The sequence below is a fragment of the Brassica napus genome, chromosome C2 (assembly GCF_020379485.1).
Source record: "Brassica napus cultivar Da-Ae chromosome C2, Da-Ae, whole genome shotgun sequence".
Taxonomy (NCBI): Eukaryota; Viridiplantae; Streptophyta; class Magnoliopsida; order Brassicales; family Brassicaceae; genus Brassica; species Brassica napus.
In genome coordinates, this window is record NC_063445.1 from 50572885 (window position 1) to 50591113 (window position 18229).

General features: G+C 37.8%; 2 protein-coding genes across 2 annotated transcripts; one reads left to right on the top strand and one right to left on the bottom strand.

Moving 5' to 3' along the window:
• Window positions 1–3546: 3546 nt before the first annotated feature.
• Window positions 3547–5288, bottom strand: BNAC02G36170D. Its single transcript, XM_013819687.3, has 3 exons — window positions 5001–5288; window positions 3892–4904; window positions 3547–3801 (listed from the first exon to the last, which is right to left on the bottom strand). Exons 1-2 carry the CDS (start codon window positions 5134–5136, stop codon window positions 4510–4512), a joined length of 531 nt encoding a protein of 176 aa, XP_013675141.1. The 5' UTR covers window positions 5137–5288; the 3' UTR covers window positions 3547–3801; window positions 3892–4509.
• A 4289-nt stretch (window positions 5289–9577) lies between these two features.
• Window positions 9578–10664, top strand: LOC125582465 (meiosis-specific protein ASY2-like). Its single transcript, XM_048749195.1, has 3 exons — window positions 9578–10115; window positions 10203–10397; window positions 10480–10664. Exons 1-3 carry the CDS (start codon window positions 9578–9580, stop codon window positions 10662–10664), a joined length of 918 nt encoding a protein of 305 aa, XP_048605152.1.
• Window positions 10665–18229: the final 7565 nt, after the last annotated feature.

The following is an 18229-nucleotide window of genomic DNA, read 5'->3' on the forward strand; positions in this document are numbered from 1 at the left end:
TTGAAGGTGATAATAACATATTCCTCGGGTTGCCCAAGGAAACACCTTATCACACGCACTTTTAATGGCCGCGTGCCGGTCAGAGACTATCACCAGAGGCTGCTCATCAGATACACAACTAGCCAATTTTGTGAAAAACCATTCCCAAGAAGGTTCATCTTCAGCATCTACGATCCCAAAAGCCAATGGAAATATCTGAAAATTCCCATCTTGTGCGGCTGCAACTAACATAACACCTCCATATTTCCCACTTAGGTGAGTCCCATCCACCACAATGACCCTTCTCTGATACTTAAAACCTTTGATAGAAGCTCCAAAAGAGAGAAATAGATACTTAAATCTATTGATAGAATCAAGTTCTATAGCCGTGATAGAATCGGGATTTGCTAAGGAGATTTGCTCGAGATATGATGGCAGACGCGAATACCCATCTTCTGCTGATCCTCTCACCAATGTTTGTGCATATAAAAGTGCTCTGTATGAAGTGGTGTAATCAAGCGTCATGCCAAACATGTTCTTCATTGCATCAGTGATATGCTGCGGATTCAACCCATCAATGATTCCAACACGATCAATGAAAAGCCTACCAACATACTTCGGAGTACAGTGTCTCCGCTGAGCGAGTCGGTCTCCCGCTGAGCATGTATGTTTTTCCACATACTTTGTTACCCAAAACGTGTTTGTCCCATGTTTCACACTCGCTCTGACCTTCCATTGACAACCACTAACCGGACATGTTGTCACAAGGAGAGTTTTCGTTGACTTGTATATTCTGAAGGAGAACTTAAACCTCACTGCTGTCAACCGCAGCTCTGAAAGCAGTGCATCCTTGCTAACAAAACTCTGGTTGACATAGATACTGTTACCATTCGATCTTCCTCCTTCAATCTTTTTGATATCTTCAAAACACATATCATCATCTTCCTCATCCTCATCTTCAACCTTTCCATAAACACTGTAATCCTCACCATTCTCGTCCGCTTCAGCAACAATAGAGATACCAGCATCCTCCTCCCCATCGTCCTCATCCTCATCGTCCTCCTCCCCGTCATGATTTTCATCTTCAACCAAATCATCATCATCATCATTCAAAACATTCATCAGCTTCATCATCTTCCCTGAACTCTGAAACCGTTTCCACCTTGCTACGGCTTGATACACAAAGCCGTACTCCATGCGTTTTGGTTATCTCGAGCAAGTTTCGAACTTGTCTATCACTTGTAACATGAATAGGAGGGGTGTCTGGAGCCTGCATCATTTTTGCTGGTAATGAGTAGGTTATCTCCACAGATTTTGTGCTCATGTCCAGGTTATAATCTTCTTGAGCCATTGCAAGAAGTTCAGCATGTGTCGAACCTTCCCCCAAAAAAATGATTCTCGCTCCTTTGACATTATCAACCACAAAATCCCAACGAAAATCATTCAACAACCATTCTCCATACACTGCGTGTAACTGACGCATCATCTACAAAAATTCAAAATAAAACACATTAGTAAACATAGAGAAAATGAAAGTTTACTAAACATTGACGCAGACGACATACCAGTAAGTCGTCTGGAAGACATACCAGTAAGTCGTCTGGAAGACTTACCAGTAAGTCGTCCAAACAGGTCATTTTTGCAATTGAATTTTAAATAGGACGACTTACATGTAAGTCGTCCAGCTTTGTTTGTTAAAAAAAAAACCTAGGCGACTTACCAGTAAGTCGTCTAGGATAAATGGGTTAGTTTTGCATTTGACCGAATTGTATCAGATATTTGATTTTTCCTGGACGACTTACCAGTAAGTCATCTCAGGGAAAACAAAAATTTCAATATTTTATTAAAGCTAGACGACTTATTTGTAAGTCTTCTCAGGTTAGTTTGCAATTCGAAAAAAAAACTTATATATTTAACTTTACCCAGACGACTTACTTGAAAGTCGTCCAGGCAGACGACAAACAAGAAAGTCGTCCGAGATAAGCAAGGTTTGACCATAATCTAGGAATTAAATCTGGACGACTTTGCTTATCCTGGACGACTTTCAAGTAAGTCGTCTTACTGGACGACTTCCGCGTAAGTCGTCTGGGAAAAGTTAAATTTAAGTTTTATTTTCCAATTGCAAAAGTAACCTGAGACGACTTACAGATAAGTCGTCCAGATTTAATAAAATATTGAAATTTTTGTTTTCCCGGAGAAGACTTACTGGTAAGTCGTCCAGGAATAGTCAAATATCTGACACAATTCGGTCAAATGCAAAACTAACCCATTTATCCTAGACGACTTATCAGTAAGTCGTCTAGGGTATTCTCTAGTTCTTTTTTTAACAAACAAAGATGACGACTTAAAAGTAAGTCGTCCGTTTGACCAGAAGACTTACCCGTAAGTCTTCTACAGCCAGACTACTTACGGGTAAGTCTTCTACACAAACAGATCTGGAAAAAATTTCAGTTTCATACCTTAAACTAGTGAGATGACTTCCTTAGCACACAGAGTCTTCTCCAACCACCCACAATCTCAAACGAAAGTAACCCACCAAGAATAGTATGCTTGAATGGCTCTATAAACCATAAAAAAAATTGAATCAAAAGCTTGAGTTTTTTGGATGAATATGGAGGCAAAGTGAAAGAGATGTTGTTTTTAGTTCATAACAAGTGAGAAAGAGAGAGTGTAAATCGATTTTAGGTGCATTAAGAGCTTCAAATTGGTTGTTCATGGTGGTTGGGGTATTGATCACAATGGCAATCTTGTAATTACTTGAAGATGATGAGGGTGAGAGAGTAAAAATGTCATTTTCGGAAAAAAAAAATAAAAAAAAATTAAAAAAAATTTGATGGCATTTTCGTGAATATCATGAACTTGTGGGGTGAATAGGACAAAAGAAAAATACAAGAAAAGCATGAGTTAGTTTTAGGTTTGACTTTGAGTTTTGAGTCAATCTTGCAAAAATCCCAAAAAATTATTAGTATTCTTACTAAATTGTATATCCTCATCGAGATTTTAGGACCGGCTATCCTTTAATTGATTACTTAATTACAGTAAAGTTTTCCAGTATAAAAATTATGGTGGATTTTTAATCTCACTCTTTTGGGACGGGATAAGTAGACTTAAGGATTTCTTGTTTGAAAATGTTCTAACAAATATTTTCTTTCGGAGTTGTTGAGGCTTAAGTGGTTTATCTAGACTAAAGAAGCTGGTGAATCTGAAGAAGAAATGCCTGAAGAAGTACAGATTGATTCCTTATAATGGTGCTGGAGAGTAACGTTGATGACAGAGAAGTCATCGGCATCGGTGAAAAGTTAGCGGCATATAATGCATGCACAACTCCAGCTCTTCGTTGCCAAAACTTCCAAGCATGATGCCTAATTTGGTGTTATACATCCTAATTTCAGTTCCTAATCCCTAATAATACGACGATCACCACCTAGTTTAAATATCATCGTGATTCCGCTTGAAATATCTAAAAGTTCAACAAAAAATTTCACGTCCCTGTTATGTCATTATTACACTCCATCCAAAGTCCAGATCTCAATCTTGTTTTTGGAATATAAAATCGTACTTGGTGTATGATCATCCCACACTCAACTATTATAATTTTCCGTTCTTAAAGAACACTTATGTACTTCTCCACACCAGCTGTATTACGAGACCCATTCTAATTTAAATCGAATTTTACCATCATCATCATCATCATCATCATAATAATAAAAAAAAAAAAGAATTTTATCATCACCTCTTCTTTATTATCCTCAACATTCATAATATTTTCTTGTTATTTTTGTCTTTCAGCTCAATTTCTTCATGTTTATCGCCCAATTTCGTCTACCAAAAAAAAGACAATCAGAAAGACAATCAGAATATATATATATATATAACCTTGCATCAATGAGAACTGAAATATTGAACACATACCATAACCGAGAAAACTGGTTACGCCTTTAGGTATAAAAGAATGTATAAAATTACCTGCAGATGACAATACGAGATTAAGGGTATGTTAGTCCAGCACAAAATGCACATACCCACACACAAAGCAGGTGTTAAATAAAGCGAATGTTTAAAAATTAATATATCGAATGTTCATCAAACCAATTTTTTAGAAGAAACAAAAGAAAACTTGAAAAGCAAGAAATCAACGGAAACGGACGACAAATGTAATGACGTCCACTAAACGGTGACGCTGCAGCATAACAGATAAGGCAAGGATGAAACGTGAACGGAACGGTTACTCGACAATTCCACAAGAGCGGATAACATTGACGGGAAAATGCGACGGCATGTAGACGGCGTGATGACGGTAACGGAACAAAACCAGAAAAAGAATTAAACCAAACTCTCCCAAGTGGCCAACACAAAGAGAAAAGCTTTAGGAGGATTTCATTAATGGCGACGGTCGTTGATCGTCATAGAGAGATCACTTACACCTTCTTTTATATCTCTCTTTTACATTTTTCTAAACGAAAACTTTTTTTTCTCTTATGTATAAATTCGATTCTTCCATTTTTTGTGAATCTGATCGGAGGCGTATGGTTATTGCCAGTGATTCCCGTTGTGAACGAGGTAGACATTCCTCGAATTTCGGTGAAAGTAACAACCGTAACACTGATTCTTCACCGTCGTTAACCTCGGCGGAGACAGAGGTAGCGGCGGTTTCGACATCGACGGAGATCTAGGACTCGATGAAGATGATGACGTATTTGGCGACGGTAACGCTAACGGCGGAGGCGCAATCGTCGATTTCGGTGGATTTAAGAAGACTCTGATCTTCATCGGCGACGACGAGGAGACGAGATCGTACTCTTCGATCAGATTCGCCAGATCCTCGTCGGAAGTAACCGAAACGGGCGCGTCCAAGTCTTCCGTAGGAAGCTGGCACCGGATGGTGACGGTGGATCCGCACATCTCCGCCATCTTCGACGCTAATTCTGTTACACGCACAACACGCGCGTGCCTTAGTTTCTCTCTACGCGTAACCGTTTTTGTTTTTTTCGAAATTTAAAATGAGACGGAGCGGAACTAACCAGAAAATGAGACGGAGCGGGGGACGGCGAGGACGCGGGTGTGGCCGCCGTTGTAACGGAGTTTGCCGTCGGGATAACGAGGTAGTATCTTGCCGCCATAGCTACAGAGAAATTTGATTGTGGAGTTCGTCACCATATCTAGAGAGAGAGAGAGAGATTTGAAGAAGAAGACTAGAGGAATGTTCTAGTAGGTTTGTCTCTGCAAGCCAAGTGAAGAGTAACGTTAAGAGCTTATTTCATAAAATGATTTTTAAAGTTAAAACACATCAACGAAGATTGTTTTGGCTAAAAACCCTCAAACTAAATATTTAATGAAAAAATTCTTAAACTAACTTTATTTAATGAATTAAACCCTATCAGGTCATAATTACCATTACTACCGATAAATCTTTACTTTATGGGTTTCTACATTAAGTAAACATAATTGAGGAGTTTTACCTTTAAAAATAAAAAATAAAATTAAATTTTAAAATATTATCTAAAAATTAGTAACTTAAATTTTCAAAATTATCATTTTAATTTTTTTTTTTTGTAAATATATGAGTGTGATGTGTTTTTAACATCAACATTATATATGTATAAATTTTAAAAAAAAAATTAAAACCGAGAAAATATAATAAAAATTATCTAAAGATATACCTCTAATAAAATTACTAAAAGACTAAAAATGTAAAAAAAAGAAGAAAATATAATAAAAATGATATCTTATCTAATAAAAAGGTAGTAATAAATCTTTAGATAATTAAATTTTATAGGGTTTACATTTTTTTTTTTTTTGACAGCTGGTTTACATTTTTTATTTATACATATATAATGCTGATGTTAAAAACACATCAAACTCATAAATTTACAAAAAAAATTAAAAAAATGCTAATTTTGAAAATTTAAGTTACTAATTTTTAGATAATATTATAAAATTTTGAATTTTTTTTATTTTTAATGATAAAGCCCCTCAACTATGTTTACATAATGTAGAAACCCCTAATTTACAGATTTACCTGTAGTAATGGTAATTATGACATGATAGGGTTTAATTCATTAAATAAAGTTAGTTTAGGGGTTTTTCCGTTAAATACTTAATTTAGGGGTTTTTATCCAAAACAAACTTAGTTGAGGGGTTTTAACGTTAAAGATCTTTCATAAAAAGTAGTAAAATTCGAAAAGGGAGATAACATGATTTTATAAATGTTTTAAACATATATAAATGTTTTTTTGACTGAAACACATAAATGTTTATATATAATAAGATAGCAATACTGAGCCAAGCATTAAGAAGTAGATTTTTCTTTTGAAAAAGTTTAAGATAAGTAGAATTATAATAAAGTTTTTAAACTTTTTGTATTGAGTGTTATATCATATGGACAGTTTAACATTAACATTCTCAGCCATATATACACATGAATTTCTGTTATTATTACTTTAGAAAAAACTTAATGTGTTTGGGGCATCATTTTTATGGTGTCAGTTATCATGATGGGCTGGAATTTTTAACCGAATTGAACCGAAAAGTTCGGTTTTCGGTTAGTTTGGTAAAAAATTGGTTTTCAATTTTGTTTGGTTTAGTAATCGGTTACCTCGTTTTTCTATAAAAAAAAATCCAAACAGTACTAATCTTAACCGAATTTTGAACCGAACTAAACAAAATCCGATTCGAAATAGCCGAATTAACCAAACTAACCAAAATCCGAATCATTTTTTTTAATTTAAACCGAACTAACAGAAAAACAGAAAACTTTGATAAAAAAATTGAAACCAAACCAAACCAAAAAATGTTTGGTTCACTACGGTGAAATTTTGACCAACCTGAATTCACCAAATTCTGAACACCCGAATAGACTGAACCCGCATGCCTAAATACAGAGAAATCAACATGGGTTACAAACACGACGGGCTCAAACAAACTGTGGGCCCTTGGATAAACTGACTCCTACTAATACTATTTATGCCAAAAAAATTGAGGCTCTGGGTCTAAGCCCAATTGCCATGCCTCCTAAGTTGGCCTCGTTAAAAATTTGTGTACTTTCAGGTTTCAAAATCAATACTCCTTATATAAATACAGCAAAAACTCTATAAATTTATATGTTGGTACCATGATATTTTCTTAATTTTTTTAAAAAATTAAATTTCTTTTTTTGTTTTAGCACATTTCTTTATAAAATAAGAAAATAATTATTTTATCTTATATACATTAATTTGATTTTTGAAATTTGATTTTCATATTGTTTTTATTATATTATTTAATATATATATATATAATATATAATATGTTTCAGAGAATTTAAATGTTGTATTAGATATAGTTTTATTAAATAATATTAAAATATATTGAAAGTGTTATTAAAATATCTAGATAACTTCATTGTGAAATAAAATTAACAATACAATATGTTATATAATATATAATATATATTATTAATTTATAATTTTAATGGAACCATATATTTATATAATTTTTTAAGAAAATACTATCTTATTGTTTTATCGATTTGCGTCATATTTTGAACCGGTTCAACTCGAAACATAAAATTTTATTAATTTATCAAGTATTAGTTTATAGAATTTCTATTGTATATTAATCAAATGATGTTTATTTTAATAGTGTAGTATACGTTCATTCAGAGGTATAGCTTAATTTGAGTGGAAAGTAAGAAGTTTGTTCTACTGAAATATATATGATCAAAGCATTAAATATATAATGGGATTAAAAGACACATTGGACAAAAAAAAAGACCCAATTGCTGAACAAGATGATAAATAGGGATTTATTTGAAAAACGGTAGCAGTATAAAGGATGTTCAAAAAGAATCATCAAAGGTGGATTTGATCAGTTTGTCAAACTAATTTGAACGTTAACCAAATATTTTCATTTGAATTATAATTATAATTAGTTTGATTCGATTATATGCCATTTCTAGCGTGAGCTAGTGGACATAGTTCCAAACTGTATTGAGCAAATTTGACAGATATATAAAGGACCTGTTGGGACCGATATGACGTGGGCCACACATACATTGAAAGGGGTCCATAGGATTTGCATGGCCGTAATGCAAAACCCCATCCAGGCATTCGAGAAATTTGTAATAATACATAGCCGCTAATTTATAAGTAAATATCATTAAATTTATAATTTAATTATACTCATATAGCCATCTAATATCAATAATGATGAAACACTAGTTTCAGTGCATTGATGATAATTAATGATGTCTGATAATCTTTCAATTATACATAAAATAGTATTAAAGGTGGATAACAAAAGAAAAGAGAACACATTCAACTATTCAAGGTTACATCAACATTATCGGATTATCCAATGATGTCATGGAAACACCCGCATAAAAAAAAAATACGTAAAATGAAAGAAAAAATAGAATATTCGTTTGGAAATATGCTTTTTCGTACAATATCTATATGACTGTATGTGAAATAAAATTGGAATTGATAATTATTATCTTGTTTATACGTGTGTATCAGTATCGCCCAATTTCCATGTCCAGTTATTCTGAATGAGTGAATGGTCCTACTCTTTGCAACAAAGTTATAATTATAATTATACCAAATGTTAGCAAAAAAAAGACAAAGTTATAATTATATATCAAAAAAAGGTTTTAACTATACCAATATCTTTAGCAGTACCACCAAAAGATATGCAACGAAGTTTAATAAAAAGTCAAATATAAATCAGAATCTTTAGAATTAATATGATGTGATAATAGAAATATATTAGATCTTGATCCACGTAACCCACGGGTGTTTATTTTCAATTTTATATAAATAGATATTTATTTTAGATCATTAGTGTAGAAACTAAAATCTACACTAAGTATTTGATAGTGATCGGGGTTTGATCTAGGGAAGACAAATGATGTAGGCAACAATATATTTAGAACACAACGATGTTAAACAATTTCCAGTAGGTAAAAATGGACTTTATTGATGAATAAGATCGAATACAATGAGTTGAACTAGATCGAGTGATACAAACGAGATCCGTAAAGAAAGAGTCTAAGATCGGGAGGAAAACAAGGTCGATGTAAGTGTGTGTAGCTCTCTTTAGGGTTTTCAACGTGTCTTTCTTCATGTCTGTACTCCTTCCTTTATAGTAAGTCGACCTCGTGACCATTGTAACTGCTCTGCGATCTCCGTCTCTTGTTCTGCGATATCCGGACCTCGAAGTCTTCGCTTTCGAGCTCGATTGCTTGCTATGGGCTTCAGTTCCTTACGGCCCATATCTTTGATCGCGGCCCATTAATGTAATGACCGAAATTGGGTCCAACATTTGTCCCCCAGCCTTTTGGTTTATTTGGGAAACCGAAGGGGCGAAAACTGACGTTACCTGGCGGCGTTGCAATTCTTGGGAAGTGGGATGTCACGCACATCGGCTTGATTTGACTTGTCGGCCATTTTTGAATCGTGTGGTTGAGATCGATAGTTCGTGACCGGTTAATCTTTTGTGTTTCGGGAACTGTTTTTTTATATATATATTACACTTCACTGGATAGATCGTCTTCTTCGATACTACAATCCATCTTTCTATTTCATCGTCTTTGGTATTTTCTTTTTCCTACTTCAAATTTATGGCGCTCGAGAAATTTGGTCCCCACCTCAAGACAATTCTCGAGGCGAAACACATCGAGGCTATCTATGAACTCTGGGGGGTCGATTATACCGTCGAAATTGAACTTCCAGAAGACGGCAGAACTCCGGAGACCATGAGACCGGGGTACGGTGGAGCCTATATGTCGCATTTCGAGGACGGCGGCTTATCGTTTCCTCTTCCTCGTTTTCTTCTTGAGGCGTTGGCCGAACTTAAGATGGCGTTTACCCAGATGGCTACTAACTTTTTTCGCTATTTCTTGGCCTCCTGGGTCCGAGCTCAGGAGGAAGGTCTTGAGTTCGGATTCAGGGAGTTGAAGCAACTGTTCGCTATAAAGCGGAACAATGGCTTTCCTAGCACGATGATTCTTGCTCCCCGCTCTGGTCGTGTTATTATTGAAGGTATTCCCAATAAAGATGATCGATGGAGAGAAAAGTTCTTTGTTTTTAAGGTTAACCCGGCGTCAGTCGGGGATTTTGACTTTGAGAGGATCCCTAGAGAATGGTCCGACAACATTGGTAATTTTTTTTTTTTTTTTTTTGCGAATAATGTCTGCTCCTGATCGTCTTTTGGCCTAAAAGTCTCCTCTCTTTTTTTATCTGTAGAGCCCTTCAGCCCTGCGCCCATGACTCCCGAGCTTCGTGGGTTAATGGCTACTTTGCGACGTGGTAGTCCTCGATGGCTCGCTTTTACTCATGACCGAATTCGAACCGCTTATGCTCTCCCGTCGGGTGTGAACCGTGCTACTCATGTTGCCTTGGTGGCTCCCGTTCGGCCCAAGAAAGGTCGTGGCAACAAGAGTAAGTTGTCCTTCTCTTGACAAGATTTTGAGATACTTCATTAGCGCGATCCTAAATCCTTCGAGCTTCGTTTCGTTTTTAGGGAAGAGGGAGAATGAGGTGTTGCTCGATTGTCATGATGAGTTTTCTGAGGTCGGGTCGTTAGAGCGAGCTCAGAAAATTCAGCGCGGGCTGGTTCATAGATCGAGGTTGCAGGCTCAGTCTCCTGGCCTTCAAGCTAGGCCGGTGTCGATTGCTATCCCTGCCGGCGGGACTCGTAAAGCTTAGGATAACTCGGCGAGTTCTGCTGGCGATCGAGGTCTTAACGACGAGGTCGATTCATTGACTCACCGGCGTCGACGTCGGGTCTTGGAGGAGATTAACACTATGACTTCGGGGTCATCGAACTCGGGACTCCCTCCACCGTTACGTGTTTCTGGTGAAGGTACTTCGCGGATTAACTCCGGCGCCCGTCTTTCGAGCGTGCCCGAAGCCTCTTCGTGGGTGTTTTCATATGATAACGAGATTCCTATCCTTGAGAACCCCGATTCCCTCGCTGCGATCTGGCGTAAGATTAGAGCGGAAGGATGCGAGCTCCCTTCTCTGGAGCGTATGCGAGAGTGTGATACCTATGTTCGGATGGCAGTTGTGAATGCACGTTATCTTTCTTCGGTGCTTTATTGAATGGGATGACGATCTCTGATGTTATCGTTTTTGCTTAGGCTACGGAGGCGAGCAATGAATACGCCGCTTTGATGGAGGGGCGATTGGCTAATTTTGCAAGTAAGGAGGAGATCGCGGGTCATCTTCTCACGATCCAACAGCTTCGAGGTGAGTTGGAGGTTGCTCGGGAGGTGGAGAGGCAGCGCGAAGCGGGGATCAAGGAGTCGAAGAAGAATTTGGCTGCTGCTGAGGCGGAGAAGGTCGCTATTCAGAGCGATTTTGACTCGATGAAGGAGAAGCATAGGCGAGAGATCGAAGGTCGAGATAGGCGAGCTCGCAAAGATCGCCACCTTGCTCGTCTCTCTCTTGCTCAAGAATATGATGTGGTTCTGGCTGTCGTGAAGAACAAGTTGGAGCAGAAGAAAAAGGAAACGGCTGCGGAGATTCGTTTGCAAGAGGCGCGAGCTCGTATTGAGGCTTTGACTGAGTATAATGAGGGTGGCTTCGAGATCGAAGCGGAGTTGGAGCATCTTAAAGACCTGGAGGTTTCGCTCGAAGTTGATTATGGTCTTGCTTCGGTGTCGGATCCTTCTCTTAGTCGCCTCGATCTTCCTGAGATTTCTGGAGATTCGGTCAATCAGGATTGATGCGAAGGTTAATTTGACTTAGTTTGAAGTTTGATATGTTCTGATTCCTTTTTGTGTTTTTGTTGTCGAAAAAAACATATATATGTCTTCGACGGATTATGGGACAATACCTCTTTAATTGTATGTTTTGATTTAACTTAAGCTTCATTGAGCATGTTTTTATCCTTTAGGAGGCGTGGAACAGAGACTGATTAGGAATCTGTTTTGTGGGTCTTTATATGGCCTGATAGCAAGTCAATAGAACATGCTACGTTTAGGGGTTGAGTATTCTAAGTAATAGAAGAAAAGTAACAAATGTTTGTTCGGTTGTTTGGGTTGTGCTCGGTGTCGAGCTGCCTACGTATCCTCTTCGAGGGATGAAGCCATTTCGTAGTTCCGTTTTTCTTTGACTGAGCTGTAGGGTAAGGTCGGTAGCTTCCCAACTTGAAGCTTGATAGTCATGGTCGAGGTTCGGGTTTTGAGTCACTTGTAATATTTCTTTAAGTTGTAGGTGTTCCAAGGTCTCATTTCTGGGAGGCCAGTTTTGCGTTTTTCTAGCTCGTATACTCCAGTTCGGATTTCTTTGGTGACTTTGTATGGTCCTTCCCATTTTTCTCCTAGTTTTCCTGCCCCTGGTTCTTTCATTCCGTCGAACACTTTTTGGAGAACTAGGTCGCCTACGGATAAAGCGCGGTTTCTTACGTTGGAGTCGTAATAACGTGCCGCGACTTTTTGGTAATTTTGTACTCGTGCTGCTGCTTTTCTCGTCGTTCCTCGATCATGTCTAACTGGTGGATTAACAACTCTTCGTTGAGTTCAGCGTCTTCCGTACATATCCCTCGTCGCTGACTCGGGACCTCGACTTCGGCTGGGATTACGGCTTCGACTCTGTAAGACAGCGAGAATGGTGTTTCTTGGGTTGCTGTGTGGGGGGTCGTACAGCTTTTCGCCCCACCTCTCTTTCTTGAGGTCGAGTCTTCTCTTGAGGTAGTTCATGATATTTTTATTTGTGGCTTCGGCATGACCGTTGCATTTTGGGTATCGGGGGCTTGAGGCCTTAATTTTGATTTTCCATTTTACGCAAAACTCGTTGAATATTTTTGAGATGAATTATGGTCCATTGTCGATTACTATCTCGTATGGTAAACCATGCCGACAGATGATGTTTCCAAATGAAGCTGGTTACCGCGTAGAGGTGACGTTGGAGAATGCTTCGGCTTCGATCCATTTGGTAAAATAGTCGGTGAGTACCAGGAGGAATAGTAATTGGGCTGGTCCAGAAGGTACTAGCGGGCCTACTATATCCATGGACCATTTCTTAAAGGGGTATGGTGAAGATATTGTAGATAATTTTTGAGTCGGTTGGTGTATCATTGGTGCGTGCCTTTGGCATTTGTCGCATCGCATTTTAATGCGAATTGCTCGCTATCATCAGCGATCGTTGGTCAGAAGTAGCCTAGTTTCTTTATACTGAATTTTAGGGATCGCCCGCAGAGTGGCTTCCGCATGATCCTCCGTGAGTTTGTTTTAGGATTGTGAATGCGTCTTTGGACGACACCCCCAACAAATAAGGCTCGTCTAGGCTTCTTTCGTACAGTTTCTCTTCCATAATAAAATAGCTCGAGGTCCGGGCTTTTATTTTTCGAGCTTCCCATCTTTCAGCGGGGAGTTTGCCATCTTTTATATATTTAACTATTGGGGTTCTCCAATCTGGTCTAGCTTCGAGCTCTTTTTTGAAAGCGTCGTGCGCCTCGTTGTTAGTTTCGTGGACGGCTTCTTCAGGGTCAGTTGCTGTGGTTGCTGTTCTTATAGTCCTAACGCGTGACGTGCTTGGGGTTGATTGGTCGTCGAGCTTACCGCTGGTTTCGTCATCGAGTTCCTGGCTTTCTTTCCGTGCTCTGCTTCGTGTAGTGATTACATTGATTCACGGGAGGCTGTCTTCTTTAAGATTGCTTTCTTTGCACAGGAGATCTATGCTAGGCTTTTCTATTCCTTCTACCGGTTTCTTTTTACCGCTGGGTTGGAAGTCGAAGCTAGCGCAGCTAGAGCGTCGGCCGACGTTTTATCTCCTCTTGGGTTTTTTGTGAGCCCGAATTTGTCAAATTGTTGAGCGATCTCTTTTAGGACTGTGAGTTATGCTTCCATTCTTTCGTTTTTTGTTTCGTATTCTCCGTGGAATTGGCTCATGACTAACTGCGAGTCGCTGAAGGCGCTGATTTCCCGAGCTCCGACGCTTCGTGCGAGTCGTAGGCCGGCGATCAGAGATTCGTATTCGGCTTCATTGTTTGATGCGCTGAATCCCAGGCAAAATGATTGCTCGATCATTTCCCCTGTCGGGGATTCGAGCTGTATTCCGATCCCGGATCCCTGCCTCGATGAGGCCCCATCGACATGTAATTTCCATGCTTGGGAATTCAATTTTGCGCTGTCTTCTTTCGGGACGAGTTCGATTACGAAATCGGATAACACCTGCGCTTTCGAGCTCGTTCGCGGTTTCTATTCGATATCGTATTCGCTGAGCTTGATTGCCCACTTCGCCAATCTTCCTGATTGGCTTGGACTGTGGAGTACTGCCCGTAGGGGTTGCGATGTCATGACCGTGATTGAATGCGACTTAAAATAAGGTCTTAATGTTCGAGCCGCGGTTACTACTGCTAGCGCTAGCTTCTTCATCACGGGGTACCTGGTTTCGGCGCCTACCAACGATCTACTTACATAGTATATCGGTCTTTGTTCTCCGCTTTCTTCGCGAATTAGCACTCCGCTCACAGCGTGTTCGGAGGTTGCCACATACAAAAGGAGGGTCTCTCGTATGGTTGGTTTTGACAGAACGGGCGGTTCGCTGATATATGTCTTAAGTTCTTTTAGGGCGGAGTCACATTCGGTGTTCCATTCGAATTTTTTGTTTCCTTTCAATAGCTTGTAGAAAGGGAGGCATCTGTCGGTCGATCTAGAAATGATGCGGTTCAGCGCAGCTATTTTTCCGGTGAGGCACTGTACATCTCGGATCGATCTAGGAGGTAAGGTATCGATGAGCGCGGCGATCTGTTTCGGGTTGGCCTCGATTCCTCTTTCGGTTACAAGGTATCCGAACAACTCTCCGGAGGCTACTCCGAAAGTGCATTTTGTAGGGTTCAGTTTCATCCCGAATTTATTAAGAATGTTGAAACACTCTTGGAGTTGTAGAACGTGGTCGTTGGCTTTGGATGACTTTACTAACATGTCGTCTACGTAAACCTCCATCGTTCTACCAAGTTGCGTGGAGAACATTTTATTTACTAGTATTTGATAGGTAGCTCCGGCGTTCTTTAGTCCGAACGGCATTACTTTGTAGCAATAGGTACCCCTCTCGGTGATGAATCTAGTTTTTTCCTGGTCGTCGGGGTTCATGAGGATCTGATTGTAACCAGAAAATGCATCCATGAACGAGAGTAGTTCATGACCGGCCGTGGCTTCTACCGGCCGTGGCGTCTACCAGCCAGTTGATATGCGGTAATGGGAAGCTATCTTTTGGGCATGCTTTGTTGAGATCGATGAAATCGATACATACTCTCTATTTTCCATTTTTCTTTTTTACTACGACTGGGTTTGCGAGCCGTCAGGATATTGGACTTCGCGAATGGATCCGATTTTGAGAAGCTTATCCACTTCGTCGTTTACCGCCTTGGCCCGTTCGGGTCATAGCTTCCTTCGTTTCTGTTTGATAAGTTTGAACGTAGGATCGATGTTCAGGTCGTGAGAGGTGAAATTGATGTCGATGTCGGGCATGTCTGCCGCAGGCCATGCGAATGTTCTAATATTTTGCTTGAGGAAAGATACAAGGTCGTTTCTGATTTCAGGAGGGAGATCGTTCCCGATGTTAACGCCTTTTTCGAGGGAGATCGTTCTCGTCTAGGGCGATGATGCTCGATAGGTCTTTGGCGGGATCTTTTACTGAGAGGTCGCGTGCGCGTGGGATATTCTCCTCCTTCCGTGGCATCTTTCGGAATTCGGACATGTAACAGGCTCTAGCTTGTTTTTGGCTTCCAAGTATGGTTTTCTCGCCGGTTGGAGATAAAAACTTCACGCATTGGTGGTAAACCGAGGGGACCACCCTCATCTGGTGCAACCAGGGGCGCCCTACGATGGCATCGAAGGGCATAGGATGATCGACTACGGTGAATTCTGCTTTCAGTTCCAGATTGTAAGCTTTGGTGGTTAATAATATGATCCCGAGCGAACGGATCGAGTTTCCTTCGAAGCTAGCGAAGGGAGTCGTTTCTTGTCTGATCATTGGAATCGGTTCCTCGAACGACCGTAGCGTTTTTTGTGAGATAACGTCGACAGCACTTCCAGTGTCGACGAGGATTTTCGAAAAGACGGCGCCTTCGATTTCCAATGCGATCACCAAGGCATCGTCGTGAGGCATATCGAGCTTTATAGTTTCGTGCTCGTGGAAAGTCACGATCTCTCGTTTTGGTATTGTATCTTCGGGGGTGATGATGGTGGAATCGTTAATTGCTTGTCGCGAAGCGCACGATCGCTTGTCGAGAGTATCGATTTTTCTTGATGCGATCGGCCTCAACAATCTGAAGAGGTCGAGATCGATTGATTCGATGCAGTTGGACTGGATTGGGATGAGATCCATAGTCGCGCTTAGGAAACTTAAATCGGTTTCTTAGTAAAGATGTTTTTCGTTTATCTTTCCCACAGTCGGCGCCAAAATGTAGAACCTAAAATCTACACTAAGTATTTGATAGTGATCGGGGTTTGATTTAGGGAAGACAAATGATGTAGGCAACGATATCTTTAGAACACAACGATGTTAAACAGTTTCCAATAGGTAAAAATAGACTTTATTGATTAATGAGATTGAATACAATGAGTTGAACTAGATCGAGTGATACAAACGAGATCCGTAAAGAAAGAGTCTAAGATCGGGAGGAAAACAAGGTCGATGTAAGTGTGTAGCTCTCTCTAGGGTTTTCAACGTGTCTTTCTTCATGTCCGTTCTCTTTCCTTTATAGTAAGTCGACCTCGTGACCTTTGTAACTGCTCCGCCATCTCCGTCTCTTGTTACGCGATCTCAGGACCTCTAAGTCTTCGCTTTCGAGCTCGATTGCTTGCTATGGGCTTCAGTCCCTTACGGCCCATATCTTTGATCGCGGCCATTAATGTAATGACCGAAATTGGGTCTAACAATTAGTAGTATATATTTTTAAAATTTTAATCATATATTTAAATGTTTGTATAACTATTTCAAATAAAATAATTTTATAATTTTATAGGTTATATGTTTTAGTTAATCAATTATTTAAAACTGTCATATATATTTGTTACTTCATATTATATATTTATCTTATTGTATTTGCATTTAGTTATTAAAAAATTAATATATGCATAAAACAAAATATTTGAAAATTATTTTGTATTTAATATATGCTAAATTCTGATACGCTTTTCAAAGTTGGATTCTTTTTAGCAATATTTTTTACTTTTTTTATTTTAAATAATATATTATTGTATATAGAAAAATATTAATTGATACATGTATTATATAGTTTGCAAATGTTAAGTCGTTATGCCATCGTATTATATTTTTAACATGAATATTTTATATTTATGTATATTTATGAAAATTAAAATTTATAAATTTACAAATTTATGAATTTAATATAAATTTATCATTTTAGTTTAATATAATATTTTTATTTTAACGTGATTGATTATGATTAAAATAGATAAAAATATGATAGAATCTTTCATTATATAAATGATAATTGAATATATATTAATGCATAATAATAGTTCATTGCTAATTACAAAGTTAGTGAAAATATTTACATAAAATTTTTTAAAATTAAAAATATCGTTAAAATATTTATCAACAGATTTATTATAATACTTTATATATCTATTTAAAATGAAAATATATCGTGATTAAAGTAGTTACAAATAGTTTATATTATAAGTTTTAATGAAATACATGTTAATTTTTATACATGTATTATATAGTCTGCTAATGTTAATATTTCGTAAACGTATAACATTTTTGAACAAAAATATTTATAATTATTATGGAAACAAATTATATTAATTTAATATAATTTATCGTATTTAGCTCAATATTTATATAATATATTATGATTTTATAATAGATAAAAGATAGGATAAAAATTTATTTTTCTTTATATAAAGGAAAATGAATATTTTAATGTATAATTATATTTCAAAACTAATTACGAAATTAATCTAAATATTTACATTTAATTTTTAAAAATTAAGATTTTGTTAAAAAAAATCAAATAGATTTGTTAGATTTTTTAAAATATATATTTTTATATTTAAAATGAAAAAATATAAAAATATATTATAATTAAAGTTGTTCAAAGATTTCATGTGTTATTAGCTTTAATAAAGTACATTTAATAAAATTTATAAAGAATGGTCCATATTAAAAATCACACATGAAAGAAGTCATGACTTCCATTTTAACAGAATAGTTAAATGTGTTGTTCAAAAGCTTTCTACATTATTAATTTTCAGGTTTCATTTTAGTTGTTTAATTTGGAGAAAACGAAAGGG